Source organism: Perna viridis, chromosome 14 (genome assembly GCF_037379345.1).
Source record: "Perna viridis isolate PV_CMFRI_1.1 ecotype Kerala chromosome 14, ASM3737934v1, whole genome shotgun sequence".
In the NCBI taxonomy this organism is placed as follows: domain Eukaryota; kingdom Metazoa; phylum Mollusca; class Bivalvia; order Mytilida; family Mytilidae; genus Perna; species Perna viridis.
Genome location: NC_142458.1, coordinates 27,324,207 through 27,344,363, shown reverse-complemented (window position 1 = coordinate 27,344,363; position 20,157 = coordinate 27,324,207). Strand labels below are relative to the sequence as shown.

General features: G+C 33.9%; 2 protein-coding genes across 2 annotated transcripts; one reads left to right on the top strand and one right to left on the bottom strand.

The window, feature by feature from the left end:
- The first annotated feature begins 1,339 nt into the window (after positions 1–1,339).
- On the top strand, positions 1,340–6,789 carry LOC148598842 (uncharacterized). The gene is made up of 3 exons (XM_088561387.1): positions 1,340–2,253; positions 3,736–3,894; positions 6,609–6,789. The coding sequence occupies exons 1-3, from the start codon at positions 1,800–1,802 to the stop codon at positions 6,773–6,775; spliced, it is 780 nt and encodes a 259-aa protein (XP_088417513.1). The 5' UTR covers positions 1,340–1,799; the 3' UTR covers positions 6,776–6,789.
- Positions 6,790–12,503: 5,714 nt separating this feature from the next.
- On the bottom strand, positions 12,504–18,594 carry LOC148598841 (uncharacterized). Its single transcript, XM_088561443.1, has 3 exons — positions 17,837–18,594; positions 15,437–15,595; positions 12,504–13,893 (listed from the first exon to the last, which is right to left on the bottom strand). Exons 1-3 carry the CDS (start codon positions 18,054–18,056, stop codon positions 13,703–13,705), a joined length of 570 nt encoding a protein of 189 aa, XP_088417569.1. The 5' UTR covers positions 18,057–18,594; the 3' UTR covers positions 12,504–13,702.
- Between the last annotated feature and the right edge of the window lie 1,563 nt (positions 18,595–20,157).

The following is a 20,157-nucleotide window of genomic DNA, read 5'->3' as shown; positions in this document are numbered from 1 at the left end:
ATCCACCATTGTAAATGTGTCAAACACAAATAATGTGTCCGCATTTATACCCAACGTACAGGGTTCAACTGGTTTAATACACTCGGAAACAAAGGTTGGGGTATATGTTTCACCCTGTCTGTGTGTTCTAAATATGTTGTTCATAACTTCTTCTAAAAAACTTGCAGGATTGCAATGAAAATGGAGATGTGCGTATAGACAGGAATTTATGTTATGGCAAATACTTTTCTGTTTGTCCGCTGTTAAAATTGTTATTTGTATTATTGAGATATGTTAAGTATGCTACATGTCAAGGCAAACATAGATTTCAATTTAGAAAGATACGGAAATTTTTTTAATAATCCACATAAAACAGTTCAAGTCGACAGGCTTGGCCTTGTAAAATCTATGTTTACTTAAATGATTTGATAATTGCCCATTTTCTGTAAGTGTTGTACAGGTATTTTTACCTGTAGAACATTTAAGTTTACATTGTTTGTAAAACATGTTTTGTGGTACAGAGAAAATGTTTTGAAATAATTATGTTCACGATCATGTTCACGATGCACAATTTTCTTCCCCTCCTACTTTGCGACCATAAAAGTGTTATTTGATCTTATTATTTAAAATTGACATTAAAAATGTGTAATATATGGCATTAATTTGACAGGTAATCTTACTTTGTTTTCAATACTATAATATCTCAACTATTAGTAAAATATAACTAAAATGAATAAATGAATATTTTCAATACAATTCTTATTTATATACTTGTAAACTGTACGTTAAGTACAAGTATTCTTTGCGCAAATGTTCTCTCAATCTATACTGGTAAGCCTTTTTGGTTTGCGCAGATGTTCCCTTTATCTTGCGCAAGTGTCTTTCGTCTCATGCACAGACCTATTGCACAAATGTCTTCCGCCCTTCCATAATTAGTGGTTCACATACCTTAACGTCTTCCATTCACGATCAAACTAAAGAACTAGTTCTCTCTTGACAGTGTGACGGTGTGATGCATCACCTTTTAAATGAAGGTATTTCGCAACCAATACCCATTACATAATTTATATTATTGTAATGGTGTGATGTTTGTCATATTTACTTTTCACTCGATAGAAGAAAACAACTATTCACCTAGAATACTGGCTGTTATATTTGTTATGAATTGGTAAAGGTACTAAAACCCTTTCGTTAAAAGAACATTTAAATCTGCTATTGAACTCCCTAACAAACACTACCTACAAACTGTCAATGGTGATGTTATTACGGTGAGGAAAATCGTTGGTTTTATCCCAATACATACAATGATTCTTATTCAATATAGAAATTTTAAATTTAAATTACAAAATTGAAAAGATCCTTTACTAAACAGAATATAGGACAAAGTACGTTTGATATTTTATTCATATGAAGACTTGTCATCGTACTCGTAGGTTTTATGTGACAGTTTTTATGACTATATAATTTCGAACTTCTATTGCTTGGGAATTACTATAATGTATGTGAACTAAAGACATCAAGCACTACTTGTAAGACACATACGAACATTTTAGGGAATACCGTATTTTCGAGGTTTTTCAAAAAGAGTTAAAAAAGCACAAACTATATGAAATTATCATCGCATCAACGATCAACTTAAAACATTAAGTCTTTGAAATGAATACTGGAAAACCTAATGTGTTCTAAATAAAACATTTTATGTTGATACTGAATTACCATGTGAACCGATGTGTCAAACACGAAAAAGTCTTTCAGTTATATATGTTTCAGTGTTATATCCAGAAAAAAAGAAAATTAAAACGTTATTAAAGTAATGTGAAATGGGAAAAAATAGAATAGGACAAATTTCTAACGAACCAATATGGCAGAAATCGAGACTGAGACAAGTATTAGATCAACTGAAGGACAAGAGTCTAACCACATTCAGTTTACGAAATGGTTATCCCATTGTTCCAGATGCTGATACAAACCCCCCGTCGTACCGGGAATATTATACACCGGTTCAAAAGCGACGTGAAGAACCGAAACCTGTACGAGAAGACAAACAACCGCTTACGACAACGAAAACAATAAAACAAGTCAGCTGCTGTATGAAATCCACGAACTACATTATTGGAATCGGAATATTCCTGTCTCTAATCCTTTCAGTTATTGGGACATCAACTCCATATTGGTTTGATACTGGAACTTTGGATGTTGGACTCTTCCGCGCATGCATGAAATCAGGAACGTGTACAAAAGTGTCGGCTTTCACTGAAATCGCATCCAGTACAAGTGAGTATTGTTCAATTCAGTTTTGATCTAAATGGCAATAGAGAAAGTTCGCCTGTTATATGACAGCGAAACTGACATTCATGTATTAAGCAGCGATGTTCTATTAGGTACACTTTGTCTTGATGATACAAATTCTACCTTTAACATGGCAAACATAGTTAAGATAAGAAATCTCAACAATTATCTTTGGTCACATGACAAATACAAGGGAATTTTTAAGGGCCGGATTATTCTGTCAAAGCCTTCGAATTTTTAACCCCCCCCCCCAAAAAAAAAAAATAAATAAAATAAAAATAAACATAGGTATTGAACTATTGAGGCAGAGAGCTCGTTTCGGGTAGAAGATTATACCTCGAATGAAAGTGTCACTATATTGTCAGACTGGTGTTATTTTGTAATTTTACATACCATGCAAACCTAAAAAATGTACTTAATAACTGAAAGTACATACGTGAATGTTGCAGGTGCAAAATCTAAGTTAACATTACATCGTATTGAAAGGGTTTTCATGGAAGACGCAGGGTCTCAGGTTCCTGATTTTATTTTCTAAACATTTGGATCCTTATGGGATTACAAACTCATGTTCTTTAAATTATCTTTTGTAATTTACTGAAGTTATAACACGATTGCCAGAGTCATCAACTTTTGAAAAAAAAAATCCATGTTCTTCCTGTCATCATAATGAGTTATACATTAATAGGGTGTCCATGTAAAACTAAGGCAGATCCTTTGATATGAGTGGCACACGGTAAATTTTATCCCACTGAATTTTTTCGTCCAATGTAAATAAAATGTATATACCAAATGTAGGTAAAATAATATGAAATTTGTATTATTGTTTTAAATTAACGATGAGGCTCAGAAAATAATTTTAAAGTTCCCTAATAATGCAACCATATTTTGCGCAAATGAAAGAGTTATCTCCCTTTTTTAATGATTTTCAATGCGTTCTAGGAAATTTATTTCTCTTTAATCGATGCCGTTATCCAGAAAATCAACATTCAATTTTGAAAAAGGATGCATTAGTAATATGGAAATGGGTGCAAATATTTATGAAAAATTGTCATGTGCCATCCACTGACTGTTTTTTGTATAAACACACTAAATGTAGCAACAACAAAACTGGTGGGATAGAAAATACTCTGCGTCACCCTTACCATAGGATATGTTTGAATATACTCTGTAGCATCCATACCATAGGATCTGCCTGAATATACTGTGTCATCCATACCATAGGATCTGTCTGAATATACTCTGTGTTACCTATACCATAGAATCTGTCCGAATATACTCTGCGTCACCCATACCATAGAATCTGTCCGAATATACTCTATGTCATCCATACCATAGAATCTGTCCGAATATACTCTGTGTCACCCATACCATAGGATCTGCCTGGTTTCTACTTGGACAGTTTATTAAATGTTCGTAAAAAATACAAGCAATAAATTTATGTTTTGCTCTTCCTTTTTATCATTCCAGCCCCGAATACATGGCTAATAACTTCCGGTCTATGTATAACCGGATGTTGTTTGTTGTTTGTCTGTCTTTTATATTACATTGTGTACTCACACTGTACAACACTTGACTACAGAAAGGTCAGCTGTGGTGTTCTACTAACGATATGTGTCTTGCTGGGCGGTAAGTCATATTTATGATTCGTTAAAATATTTTCAAATCCCAGAAGCATATTATATACACGACGACGACGACACTAGAATATACCATTTACGCCGATTTTAGTTCTCACTGAGTACAGCTATTACATGTCTTTAGTGGGATGACAGTGGCATAGCAATTACACTCAAAATACATATTAAATTCCATGTGATAAATAAGGCATACAAAGCTGCTTCGCTGCTTACCAAAAGCAGAAAGATTGATTGAAAATTATTATTTTATTTAAAGCTGTTGAATAAAATGAAAAACACAAAATATGGATTACAAAATATTTACCTGATATACTAACTGTAAACTTTGCAATTATAGTTTAGTTTAAACATATTTTATTTGCTCAAAAACAAAATGGATTGGACAAAAGTAAATCATACTTACGTAGTCCTTTCCTAAATACAACATACACATATAGAATACTTACAGAACAAGAGAGGACGCTTTAACAATATATATTAACAATTCATTACTGTAATGAGTGTAACTAAAAGTCCACTGCAGAGAAAAACAGTTTGGGGAATTGGATGTGATGGTGACGATCTATAACACAGCAAAAACACAATAAAATATCAGCTTGATTCACAAATCATACAACAAGGAATCTTTTTGACCCTTTTATATACTGAAAAACCTGCTGAAAAATACAAACGTTTTCTTCATAATTATGTTAATTCAGGGCTTCCAGAAAGTAAAATGTTTGCATTAAGTGGATAAGTATCACAGAGCCAGCTTAAATTATTAAACAAAGTTTGTCTTTGGACTATATATAAAGGACAATGAAGGAGGTAGTGGTCAACATCTTCCATGTTAGTACTACATCTACATAGAGAATCTGTGATGATATTTACTCGGTGCAGGTCATAATTCAGAAAAGATGCATAATATCTTAGTTGGGTTATCAGTATATTTAGCTTTCTTGGTCCGTATGAAAAATATTTTGGTACCATATTACACAAATACTCAGAGGCATGCTTTTGTTCGATATTATATCTAGTAATTTGTAGTTTTCTGCGTTTTGGGCGTCGTTCTAGTGTCTCCCAATTTACTTCTTTATATATGTTTTCAATGTTTGTAAACACCGGTAACCCAGTTACAATTCTTGCGGTAACCCAGTTACAATTCTTGCGGTAACCCAGTTACAATTCTCGCGGTAACCCAGTTACAATTCTTGCAGCCTCCTTTTGGATTTAATTGTTCTAATTTCATTGCAATTATAAGAATTGTGTTTACTTGAATACATTGTACTAGTGAAATTAAGTACAATCTTTTCTTGTGAATTTGAAAGGAGAATAAGAATTTTTCTAATTACCCTAAAAACCAAAATATGAATTTAAAAAAAAACAGCGAAGGTAGTATGTAAAAATTAGGCCGTAATGCTTGCCTGTGCAACAGGAAACCACGTTAAAAGTTTTGTTCCACCAAAATCGCGCTTGTTCCTGCAGACAACTGATCAGACATAAAAATTGGCCTTAACTATATATAGACAATTTTTAAGGAAAATAGTTCGCATGTACTTTAGAGCCTAATATGAAAGTCATACAATATAATTTGTTTTGCATCATAAAGTCATATATGTCCGAGGACATACATGTGTAGATACATTTGATTTTAGTGCCTAACTTTATGATATGTTTATTTGGTGTTTCCCCACTCAGAATTGATTTCATGGGTAGTAGGAATATTTTTTTTTAAATTATGGACAAATACATGTACTCAATAGTAAACATAATTATAGCTAAACAACTATTGTTTACCAATATGAAAAAAAACGAGGAAAAGTAAATGAAATAAACTTTTTGTTTTAAAAAGTCAATATTAAATTTTGTTAGTAGGAACATTCTTTATGAGTGAGAAGGGGAACAGCAAACACATACAAATTTGATTAGACTTTTGTCAACTACCTAATAAATACACTATATGCTTTCATAGAACTTAAAATGTGCATTTGTCAAACGTTTGTTAAAACAGAACAGTGCATATACAAACTTGACTTTTTTATTAAGGGATAAGATATGAATGAATGGAGTGTTTTTTCGCTTTAAATATAAAATATTTCAAGTTCTTGTATAAAGGAAAACTTCAAACGTGTGGTATTAATCTTTAGTGTTTGAAATGAACTGTACCTTTTTGTTTTGTACGTTTTTTTACAGCTGACGACAGATATGCAAATTGCCAAATTCTGCACAGCGTCTGATTTCAAAACTCCGTCCAAATACAGAGAATATGTGCGTGTTCCGCGGTGTAGAGCTGGCAATCTTTTAATGGGAAAATATGTAGTCAGAAAGTGAATATCAAAATTTTTATGGGAAAAATGAACATTCCCATGGGAATATTAGTTCCCATAGTAACTTCACACTTCCCATGGAAATGTAGATTTTCCACGGGAATTTCAGATTTCCTATGGGAAAGATAATTTTCCCATGGGAAATCTGACTTAAATCCTTAATAACTTTTTTCTTAAGTTTTTCATTTATTGCTTGTCAAGTATGCTAAAGCTATCAAAGTACTACATGATCAGCGAAAAAAAATCTTACCAGAATTTTCTTCAAGCATGTTAAATTTGCCTTTTCCGGAATGGTAAATTTGTGCTGCAGAGAGCTATAAAATCACAAACAAGCTCCGGTGTAAGTGTTGAGTACTGATTTATACAATTTTGTATTTATTTTTATTCTCTTTTTCAGCTTGTGCTATGCTGAGTGGAATGACTTTAATGCTGTGGTACTATTTTGATATCCGACAGATCTATACATTTGGTTGGTCATTTTACGTGGCAACTTCCGGTGGTGGCCTCGCCTTCATTACTTTCTGTATAATGATTGTCTATGTTTTTGCCTTGGCTTTTCAATAAACTTCTCAAATGCACTCATATTTTGATTGAAATACCACAGGCGTTATCTGTAAGATGACAATGTGACACGCTAGAAAGGCCTTATAAATAGAAATGTTTCTCACCTCAAATTGTATGTCGTTCAAATCCTACCAGCCTTGGAACGGCATGTCAATCTTCTACGCAGAGAGTATATTCGCTATTTCAAATGTTTATATCTCTGCCAAACTCAGTGAGAAACTTCACACGTTATAGAATATAGTACAGACTTTACGCACGCTATTGCGGCACATTCGGTAACATTAGAATTCGATGTTTGTCGACACTTATCGTCTCTTGCTTATTGAAACACGTGTACAGTAAAGCAAAATATTCAATATTTTTTTATTGGTAGCAATTAAAACACCTTGAACATTTCTTAGAAAAAACGAACAGATTAACTAATTTGATTATCAGTACTACGGGTAAATTAAATTTGCACATGCATGTGCACCGCAGCGTGGAATGCAACCGCCACATATATGCACACACTGTCTGTCTAAAGAGGGAACATAGCAACTTTCTCCTGCGATAAGTTAAAATGTGCATTTTGATATACATGTATGATTATATGTTACATGTACCAATAGCAGAATCTGGACCTTTCACAACTTAGTATTTCGATTGAAAGAGCTTTCTATTCATCAGAAAATCGGGCTTTTCATCAACACCCATTAGATAACCGCTCAATGATTTTAATTTCATTTACTCATTTGCGTTTTCCAAAATAAAAATGTTTATGACTCCCTTTTCTGCATTCATTTTATGTACTAGAAGTCTGCTTTTCTATACCTTTTTAAATTTCTATTTTACGTTTTAGTCATTCCACTCCTATTGAATTCCTATAAACTAAGGGTTCCACCATACTCTAAGCGTATTTGCAACGTAGACCACCTCCTGTCAAACTGAAATCTACAAGCTGTAACAAGTTTATATTTATTTTAGTTTTCAATGAAAAGATACGTCACTATCTAAGATCCTAACTTTAATCTACTTGCTTCCTTATTCGGAACTTTTCAGTCATTACAGCTCCACAATGACTAAAAGGCCGGAACAGTCACGTATGATGTGACTTCCAGGCAGGCTGATATCAACTCTCAGTTTAGAGGTTGAATCCATATTGATTACAGTTACGAAGACCTTCTCTAAATAGCTTTTAAAAAGACTTGATCTATGAGTACTTATTGAGCATGGCTCACCCTACTCCTTTTTAGATTTGTCTCATTAGCTACATGAAGAAGAGGAGCTTTTAAAATATTGCATGAACTTTCTGTACAAGATGAAATTTAAATTAGGTGTTAGAACAACTCACATTTCCAATGCGAATAAAACGATCAATGTATATAAATGATTTGTGATATGAAACAAATTCTATACGACACAAATATTTCAATACAACTACAATTGTGACTGTGTGACCTTGAACGTCTAAACAGTAGTGCTTAGAGGTCGTTTTAGCCATAACAATTTATTGTAAATTTATCTGCGCACACAGATGTGTTCTATTTTCTATTGTCTTTAACTCTCCGTTCTAAATCTAATATGTAACCAATATATTATATACGATATCTTTTAAGGAATGACTGTTAATCGGTCTATGAGGAAATAAACTAAATCACGTGGTGCACACTAACTTGCATAGCAACACGGACACTGAGGTTATTTTGAATAGACCGAAAAAATATAACACTCATTCCTTATCATTTAAATAAGTATCAAAATTCAAGAAATAAATCTGCAAAAAAAAAAAAGAAAAAAAGAAATCTGAAATTAAATTATTTTTATTTGTTTATTACTACCTATGCCCCAAGTGCCCCTTTTTATGTTTCTTTTTTCATTTGCCCGGCCACTTTTCTAAAGAAAAAATACTTTTCTGGCTGAGTTGCATAAGACATGCGAAACTATTTGAACCTTTATATACATTTGGTGTTTGTTTTAGTATTTCTTTGTATTACTTAGTATTACTAATTACATTTAGTTTCTATACATCGCTTCCAGCAATATTTTAGAATCTTATTGTCATTTTTTTTACATTTGCGTTTGCTCCAAAACTTTTTACCGTGCTACATTAATACCAATGTTTCTTAGGTTACTTTTGGGAATTTTTTATCCGTCGGAAAACATGGCCTTTACTCAATAAAGAACATAGGGGAAGACAGCAGATATCTCCAAAACTCTAGGTTTATCAAAATCTAAAAAGCAAGCTGATAAACACCTCGTTTACTCAGACAAAAGTATAAAAAACATACCCAACATGATTTAGTGAAAACTTATCATAAACATGGTATTCATGCAAATGCCAAGATAAAAAGAATTGGCGGGATTGAATTGAAGGGAACATTAACAATTGGGAACTAGAAATCGTCCGTCTTGTGCTCGAACTCTGTGATTATAAAATAACAATTCTAATAAGGATTTGGGAACTGTACTTACTCTCACGGGACAAGTATGTACACTATGCACATTTTCCAATAGAACGCTGAGCAAGGGGGCTCATACAACTGAATCTGTACTATTGTTAAATTCATCGGTATGATATAGGCAAATTCCCGTTGATATGTATATGCTTGATTGATTGTTTGTAAATTTACGACTTATAACAGACATGCATTTCAAGTAATCTAACATAAATTGTTTTGGTTTAGCCCGACATTCTGAACCGTGTTTTATTGTGCTAGCTCACAGAAACAACAGCCAGCAGGTATATATTGACATTGTTAGCATGCTACCCAACATCATTCTACTCCGAGCCAACCCTTTTCCATTCTTTGTTACGATTCGTCCGAGAGATCGAAGCTATGATCTCCTACACTCTACCAGGCGATCACGCTACCACGAGACCGCCGAGGCAGAAGATAAATCAGGTATTATCAACAAATTTCAGAATAAACACTCATGTACATTTGCAGTTTAATGTATACGCCTTCTAGGTAGAACGTTACTATTTCTCATTATTTTAGGTTGCCCTTTTGTGTACCCTACCTAAGTAAATACTTCCGAACACTGTGATTGGACACATTGTCCTGATACCAAACATTGTTTTATTAATTCCAGGCTCTAACATTATCATACTTTTAAAAAATTGCATTATATTTTTAGAAAACCATTTTATATAAATATTATGATTTTTAAAAAAAATTATGCGTCATTCGCAGAAAAAGGGGGGAACTTTGATCCCCATCACCATCTGCTTAAAATACCAAAGAATCGAGACTGTTATGATATGACTTTGATCACAATTTTAGTTAGGGAAATGAAGATATGACTAAAAAATGTCAGTTTATGGCTCCGTCATTGTTTTAAAGGGGTGAATTTGTCAAAAGTTTGACTATTGTCGCCTATGGGAAATAAATAATACCGTTCTATTTTTAGGTACTACCGGTAAATTTAACTCGGAAGAAAAGTTAAATAGAGCGATTTCTTAATTAATGCAATAATCGTATTAAAACTATCTACAGATACATGTGGGGATTTTACCAATACAAATTTAAATAATAGGACATTATATAAACAAAAGGGTTAAAGAGTAGCGTATTACCCCAAGAAAATGTTTGTCATCCCGAGGCGTAGCCAAGGGTGGCAATGCATTTTCAAGGGGTCACAGATTCCCTTTCACCCTCTAAGCTATAAGTTATTTATTTTATTATACTGAATGTTCCATTGTCAATATTTTTCAAATTAAACCCTAGGCTGACAATTAGTTTTGTTTGTTTGTTTTCGTCTTTATTTGTTCATTAATATTGTTTTATTTCATTCTTTTTCAAGTTTGCATTTATTTGAAACTGTATACGTTCACTGTGGTTAACACCCATTTTGTAATCTTCACTTACTAAATGTAGAACATAGGGGCAGACACCAGACATAAGTTTTTTTCGCAGGTTTACAGCTGTACCAGTGATTGACCTTTATACCCTGCTCAAAAACAGAAATGTCAATAAGATTTTTTTGTTTAATTGTATGCTTGCTTGTTTTGTTTTTAAGTTTTCATGTATATAGTTATGTCATCCTACTGTTATTGTAGGTCTTTACAAGGCAGAATTTAAGAACAACAACAAACAAAAACAATAAAAAAACCAAATCAAACAAAACAAACAAACACCCCCCCCACAAAAAAAAAAAAAAAAAACAACAAAAAACGTCAAAAATGCAATGTATTTTCATTTGAACACTTTCTTTTCCCGTTTCAAAGCCCCGTGCAGGTCCGGGTGTTAAAAGAATAGGCCCGCAGCAGCGCTAAGCTTGTCGTAAAAGGCGACTAAATAGTGCTCAGAACCCTAGCCAGGGGCTAGGGCGCTCTGCCCACAGAGCAACTGGGATGTGTGCCCCAGGTGGTGGAATGGGGTACCCCTGGCGTGTTACATGCTGGGATTGTCAGGCTATAATACGGACCTGACCGCAAACCATAGTGTTGCACCGTGTTGGGAAAGATGCCACGTTCCTCGCACGTTCAAGAACCCTACTGTGGTATTCTTCCGGATTAGGAACCATAGGGCTCCGCCACGGGAGGCTAAATTGCCCGACCCTATCCACCCTCCTTTTTCTGGTGGCAATCAAAATTTATCGACTCCATTGTCCTTGTGTCCCATCCCTTTGTCATTTCATCATCATTTCATGTTCATTTTATCATCAATTTCATGTTCATTGTCTGAATATAGCTGAAATATTTCTGCTCGGACGTTAAACTCTAACAAACAAACAAACAAAATCAATCTGACACTTTAGTTTGACAATACAGTTAAAAATGGACTAAGATTCATTATTACATTGGCATCATAACTTTAAAATGAATTTCATTTATTGATCGATGCTATATCAGTAACAGTATTTCTGACTTACATCGAACTAGTACATAATATTTACCAGTTAGATCTTCAAGAGAGGGTAACTGACACAACAACTATCACCCTTTGTGACATGTGAGAAAGCAGAATATTACAATCGTATTGAACCAATCAAAATTCAGCAATCTGACATGAAGTATAATAACATATTTATTAGTGGTTATGGGGATGCTTCCTGTTTGCGCGTCCAATGACATCGCCTTATTAACTATGCTAGTATTCAGATCATTCTAGATTTAATTACTCTGGTTCTTCATTAATTAAGAAAGGACGTGTTTCCTTCCAGCGTTGATAATTAACCACAACCATCTTTGATTTCTAATAAAATAAAATTAGATGACAAAAATATGTTAAGGTAATTCCCAACACAGCAATTGCTCCATTATATTTTAATCCATTAAACTTTTTGGACGACCTTCACTAACGTCAGCAGTTATGACATTGATAAATACCTGAAGCCAGAAGTTGAGTGTACCTACCTTATTATAAAATACTCGTCAATTTGAAAAAAAACATGACATTTTTTTTCTAAATTGTCTTCATTATAACACCCTTCATAACTTCCCATAGGTAAGGGACATATAAGCAGGTCATGTATTGTAGTTATATTTTGTAGTAATCATCTTTCTGTTAATTCGAATTCGCCTAAACGTAAACCCTTACCCAATATAATTACGTCTTTCAAATTGAATTCAAAATATTATAATGGCATTAAATAATGACTTTAATACACTCACATTTTAGTCAAAAGAAACTGTTACACATAACAAAAAAAAAAACCAAAAAACAAAAATGCAGAAAAAAATTTGAAACAAAATCAATTATCTATCTTTTTGTCAGAAAATAAAAATCAACAACAAGCACACGAATCTGAAAAAGCGATTTTTATTTCATCCAACAATAGGCATAGTCATATATGAAGTCTGAAGGAAGTTGCCAACCGGCAAGTTTAATGGGTATCGGATCGTTGAGTCATGACGATGCAGCACAAACAAAAAAATATAAGTCTTAAGGATTGCACAACGATACACATAAAGACGTTAATACACTATAATAAAATATATAATGAGGAAAATTTTCGGTCAACTAATGACCTTCTTTCATGCCTTAAATAAGCTATGTGTAACTGGAGAACATGATTAAACTCCGCCATCGAGGATAGAATCCTAGACCACTCAGTGACAAGCCAGCGACAAACCGATACCGAAAGAAAGCCAAGTACATTAACTGGCTATTTAAATCTCATTACAGCACAGGAAGGCCGTCCTACTACACGTGTATGGTCATTAGTTCATCGAACATTTTGCTCATTATATATTTCATTATAGTGTATAAATATCTTTATAGGTATCATTGTGCAATTCTTTAGACTTATATTTATATACATGCACAAAATTAGCAAAATGTTCAACAAAGAAGTGGTGCAACTCCCGGAACACACCCTCTCTGTTTATTCGCAACTGCATGCGTATTCACATGTAAGAGTAGGCAAATTTATTCTGATTTAATTGTGATGACTTGTATATATGCATTTCTCTAATATCTATGTTGTGGAGTAAACGTCCAAACGACATAAATCCATGAAAACTAGTGGTTAGTTCTTTGTATCACAAACCTACGACACTAAAAGTCTTCTGGTATCGTATATTAGCCACACTATTGATAACTTTCATTTTCTTGAAAATACTGATTTTGAGTAGCGTCTATATAACTCATAAGGAAACGTGATACATGTATACAACTTAATGCAAATCATTCATTACAAAGAGTATCAGTTACGAAGTATTTAGAATCTATGTAAGACAAGACCTTGTTTATTAATTGAACAATCTTATCTCCAGAAGGGGTTTGGTTCACACATCTTCAATAGAGTATTCTCTTTCAATGTATAATGACCTACACACTTGTGGAACTGCATATCAAATATTTTATTTGCGTAAAACATTTAAATCTAGTCAAACAGTGTACATGTATGACCAAGCATGATAAAGCATCTTAAATCAACTACACGTCGGCGTTGTGGAAACCATGAATGCCCAATTCCTCACAAGAGTCTTATTAACTTTACTTAGTAGTATACAGCGAGATACAGATGTATAATGAACATTATAGAGGTAATGAAAGCCAATAGTCCTCCAACTCCACAAACCCAGAATGTCCATCCTATGTAGTTAAATGCTTGATCCGCTGTGGTCTTGGTTAATGCTGACTCTATTGCCACACCAATCATTAAGCCGTTCACTGCCATGATAAGGAAGGCTGAAATGAAAACGTTTATCTTAAAAATAGTCTCTACTATTCACAAATGGGACAAATTATTTTGGCATATTTAGAGTTCACCATCTCTGGTCTGGCTTGGAGTCAACTCTAGTGCATACTAAGAAGCTTGGAGTCACCTCGTTCCGATTTGAATCGTTGATATTCAATGCAGTTTCGATTCAAAAGATGTTTTGAAGGCAGCTCCAGCTCTATTTTCGGCTCTGATTTTTTTTAAAAGTCAGCTCCAGTCCTCGCTCTTTTAAAGAGTGTTTTAGTTCGTGCTACTGACGGCATTATAAGTGTTGTAGAATTAGCTATATTGCTCACTTTGAAACTGTTGCAGGCACCTTATAATACAGATGACCAAATTCGGTTATGGTAAAAAAAAATATTGAATGCTTTCAGTAGAGATGATTTTTAAAAAGTATTGTTTAACGATGGCAGACGCAAAGTGGTAACATAAGGTTGATCGAGTCCTATGGATTTAGTCATGCTATGTGTCAATGGTTGACGACCTTTCCATACATTCTTCTTCCTCCTTTAAAGTGTGACATCTTGCATGTTATTGTTTTGATAAATAATATCATTAAAGAATTTAATGTCAGCGACAAACCAGACAATTTTAATGATATTGTCCTGATAATATTATTAAAGCTACATATATAGTAAGACATACATTTTATTGTTAACGTACACATAAGTGCAGTAACCTTTAATCGGATTTTTCAGAAATTATGATTAAAGCATTTTTAGAACTGTCTAAGCATTCCAGTCATACTTTCAGCTTGCAGTAAGAGTGAGAGTTAATAACAGTCCCTGTGTGACTACTGACGAATCTAGATTTTTCAGAGCTAACAGAACTGCACCGAGGTTTGATCTTGTGTACGACACCAGGTATTGTACCACGACATAACATCTTGCAGCTTATTTTACCAACAGTAAAGAGGTAAAACATATACATTTTTGGGTTCTGCATTGTCATTAATGAAAAATACAACCATTAACAAAGATGACGTACTAGAAAATGATAACCATTCAAGTAGAAATCTGATATCTGTACAAGGGCTGGATAGGTCTTTTATTTATTACATATACATTTTGATCGGTCAAGATTTTTGAAATGTTATACGTAGCATAAAATCTTATCCCATGGTATCCCCTTTACTGAGTAAAGCTCACTAAAGGATACTCCGACCCAGTGGCCATAAGGTCATACAAACATTCATTTGATACTATCAACAAATACGTCCGTAGATGATAACATCGCTTTAGTTTGAAATTGAATCACAACATATGGCACAAATACATAAGCTTCCGTCACCTATGTATAATAAGTGATTGTGATTAGAAGTTGGTTACAGAGTTGCAGAAAAACAAACTGAAACAAAAACGTTTAAATTTGATGGACAAATGGACGAACACCTTGATCAATATATACCTACTGCAAAGTGGGGAGTATTAAAGTAGAATATATTACCCACAGTATAGTACGGTTGAAGGATGGAAGGTTTATATTTACTTAAAGAGCTTGTCATATACTTACATCCTAGTATTAGAAATACCACCAGGACGATCCCGACGACAATTTTACGAGTGGTGATTACTTTATAACATGGATACACGAACACACAGACTTCAGACACTAACATAAAAATTGCCCCAAAACATGCCAAGGCTATCATTATGAACCAGAATGTTAAACCTACAAGATAAAAAAAGCTAGAAATGTTAGAAAGCCACAATAAAAAACAATGAACTTATAAAACAATAATACTTACACATCTGCAAGAATAGAAAAGAAAAGAAAACAGAACAAAAAAGATATATAAAGAAAATAAAATCCAAAGTCCCAAACAAAAACATTCGAAGGCTGAATGAACAACACGTTCTTATATTTTCATTCACATACTCTCTATACATAAAGTACTTATATCAACAATAAGACAAAAAAAACCATTAAAAACAATGACTTTACCACCACTTTGTACGAATACGAATAATAGAACACCAAAGAGCCATCCATGTCTAACGTCGATTTCACAATCGAAATAGCAGTCTAGTTAAATAAAATATTAGGACGAATATGCAATTATCACACTACAATATCTCAAACACTTATCTGGTCCTTACTTTAATATGACCTGCATAACACCTATTGCCGTTTAAAGAAAAAGGTCATCAACAGATTTTGATAAGCTTAGTACTGTTATTAGAGTTGCCGGGACTAGGAGGGTCGTCGTCAGAATCAGATATTACAGTCGTCGGAGGATTACTTTTACAATGAATGTAGTGAATAGATCGAGATAAACTTATTATTATAAACATTTGTGTAGAGTTATGTGCTCGATAAATTACTCAAATATGACGTGCTTCAAAGTTCGATTTATTGATTGATTGTTGGGGTTTAACGCGTGAGCAGCAATATTTCAGCTATATTCAGGCGATGAACATGAAATGGGTGATACAATGAACATGAATGATGATGAAATGAAACAAGGGATGGGACACAAGGATAATAGGGTCGACAAATTTTGATTGCCACCAGAAAAAGGAGGGTGGATAGGGTCGGGCAATTTAGCCTCCTGTGGCGGAGCGGAAAAGTTCCTACTCCTATCGAATACCACAACAGGGTTCTTTAACGTGCGAGGAATGTGGCATCCACCAAACGGTGCACCAGTATGGTTTGCGGTCAGTTTTTCCGTATTATAGCCTGACAACCCCAGCATGTTTCACGCCAGGGGTACCTTATTTCACCACCTGGGGCACACATCCCAGTTGCTCTGTGGGCCCCGGCTAAGGTTCTGAGCACTATTTAGTCGCCTTTTATGACAAGTTTAGTGCTGCTGCAGGCCTATTCTTTTGACACCTGGACCTACACGGGGCTCAAAGTTCGAAGACTACAGCCATGGTAAAAAAGTGATAATCACATGACTTACATTTCGTGATACACATAGGCTGGGTCTATTTAAAACTATGAAGAAACTAGTCATATTAGAATCGAAAAAATCAATAAAACTCCATTTTATCATTATTTTTCCACGGACTGTCCATTGATGTCGTTATTTAACCCATCGCTATCGCTTAAAACAATGCGACATAAATTGCCAGTCCGTGGTAAAACAATGATAAAATAGAATTACCGTGACATATTTCTCAAATATAAACTTACTATTGTTAGCGTTGTCGGAGAGTTATGTGGTTGTTAGATAAAAATAAACCTTACTATTGCTAGTGTTGTCGGAAAGATATGTCGTCGTTACTTTAACTTACTATTATTAGCGTTGTCGGAGAGTTATGTGGTTGTTAGATAAAAAAACCCTTACTATTGCTAGTGTTGTCGGAAAGATATGTCGTCGTTACTTTAACTTACTATTATTAGCGTTGTCGGAGAGTTATGTGGTTGTTAGATAAAAAAAACCTTACTATTATTAGCGTTGTCGGAGAGATATGGGGTCTTTATATTAATATAAACTTACTATTGTAAGCGTTGTCGGAGAGTTATGTCGTCGTTAGATTAATATAAACTTACTATTGTTAGCGTTGTTGGAGAGATATGTCGTCGTTAGATTAATATAAACTTACTATTGTAAGCGTTGTCGGAGAGGTATGTCGTCGTTAGAATTATATAAACTTACTATTGTTAGCGTTGTTAGAGAGGTATGTCGTCGTTAGAATTATATAAACTTACTATTGTTAGCGTTGTTGGAGATGTATGTCGTCGTTAGAATTATATAAACTTACTATTAGGTTTACGTTGTCGGAGAGATATGTTGTCGTTAGATTAATATAAATTACTGTTGTTAGCGTCGTCATTGAGATATGTCGTTGTTAGATGATAATGGCTAGCGTTGTCGGAGAGATATGTTGTCTTTAGATTAATAGAAACATACTATTGTTAGCGTTGTCGGAGAGGAATGTCGTCTTTAAATTTATATAAACTTACTATTGTTAGCGTTGTCGGTGAAATATGTCGTCGACAAGTAACACTGAGTGAACATCGTGCTGTTACACACCTGAAATATACCGTAGGTTGTCTCCCCTAGGATAATCCAATATGGCAGCCCGATTCCGATACAAACCAGAACAAGAGACACAGTCAGAAACAATGGAACTAATATTCCTAAAACTTTGGCTCCGTTTGAATAAGCGTACGTCCCATACATTTTGTGTCAATAAGTCCGTGCTTAGCTTAAATCACCTCTATTTAGTAACATTTTACTGTTGTTCATAATATTTTGTTGAATCACATGTGGAAATCTTTAGAGTAACATGGTTATTTATAAGGTGACAAATAAGTTAAGAGTAAAATCTTTTGGTCATTTCAATTACTTATCGATTAACCAATCCATGTGTACAAGAATATGTAGTTGTCATAAAATTGTAACAATCCAATCTCGTTTCCTGGGTTGTTTGACTTCGTATCCGAGATCGTCTTTTTTAATCGTACACATATGAATGTCACAGAAAGGATTACATGACGCACTTTTATATTGTATATATCAAAGTTATCCCAAATAAACAGGTACTTTGATATATAGTTTTAAACTCACATACGGAAAATTCATTCAATTTATTTGAATAAAATTCTTTACATTTACGCCAAATTTATTATAATTTAAAAGTTTGAATTTCAATATATATTGATTTTGTACATTCAGATCATCTATACTATGTATGACACTATACACCAATATCAGTGAAAGCACTCAGCGAAGTAAAAACACCAATACAATGCGTCATTGTGGTTTTAGGGTCGTCTGAAGTATTCCCGCCTCAATAGATCCTTTATTCCTATGTACGGTACAACTAACTATATTAGATTGGTATCTAACGCGGGTAAACATAAGAAATTCAACGATTTTTTAAATAAGAACCTACAAAAAAGACATAGTCACGTTCATTCAGAAGGTGAAGTAGGTATAAAGAGGAAGATATTAATTCGTGTTTAAATAATGTGCGAATTAGTTTTTCTGCATACATCTTGAACCGTACATGTGTGTCATCCCATTGTCTATTTTATTAATCTACATCGTCTTGACATCGACGTTGTGACACAAATTTTAAAATACAGTATTAAATACATTATACCATTACCATTCTTGCACGCAACAGAGGCTGTTATTCTATAAGAATTAGAAGGAATCAAAACAATGCAATCCAGGGACAAAGACCAGACAGGGAAAACAGACACACACACACAACAAAGAACATAAAATTACTAAAATAATACATACAAAGTAACAAAAGCAAACGAGCAACTCGGACTCCACTAAAAACTGGAAGCATAGACCAGGTGCACCAGTAGGGTAAGCGTTCTCTGCTTTTCTAGAAACACCCGCCGAGTTGCTCATAAAAAGTCAAGTCCGGGGTAGTCGAAAGAGGAAAGGAAAACTATGACACGTAGAATAAATCAGTTCTCATGGTGCAGATGGATACACCATAACGATCCACGAGTTCATGATGACGACCATAAAAAGATGAATTTGATTAATACATGTGCAATGTATACACGTATATTATATATACTGCTTTTGTCATTTGTCAGTAAATTTCAACAGAATTCATTAGCTTTTACTTTTGGTCTACCACAGAAGCTAATCCAGGATGTCAAGCTGTTTTTAATTCTTTCTTGAGATCTAGCACTCTTGATTACACGATACGATGTTAATAATTCATCGAAATAGAATTTAAAAGTGACTGATGAAACCTTATATGGATAGAGGAGTGCCTTGACTTTATGCAAAACGTGAGCACATACATGTATGTAACACCATTTCATTTCATTTTGTTTATCCATATGACCATTCCGTACTGCTGTTAACGCCCACATTTGTGACCTCCGTGTTCGTATTGTTTTTTTATTATCCAAAATACAGGTTACATTTACTACTATTATAAAACATAATTATACATTTCCACGGACATCTTGTATTATTAATAATTACCATATTTCATGATAACCATAACCGGATGTTTGACCACTATTTCCGAACATCTTTATAAGAAAATTCAGCGCTTTGCTGTCGGTAGAAAAAAGACAGGACTCATATTTTCTCAAATTAAAAATGCGGGAATGAAAATTTCACTCTCGTCGCTCATAAAAATTGAATAGATGTTCAAAAAGTATTTCGTTATCTTTGTTCTCACCTTATAAGCAGTTGTGTGTCTGAATCAAGTTTTGTGCCGTGTTTCTGTATGTTGACATTCGAATATTTCTTTTTTTGCTTCGAGAAATTTTTACTTGAGACTAGGTTTTTAGTGTGT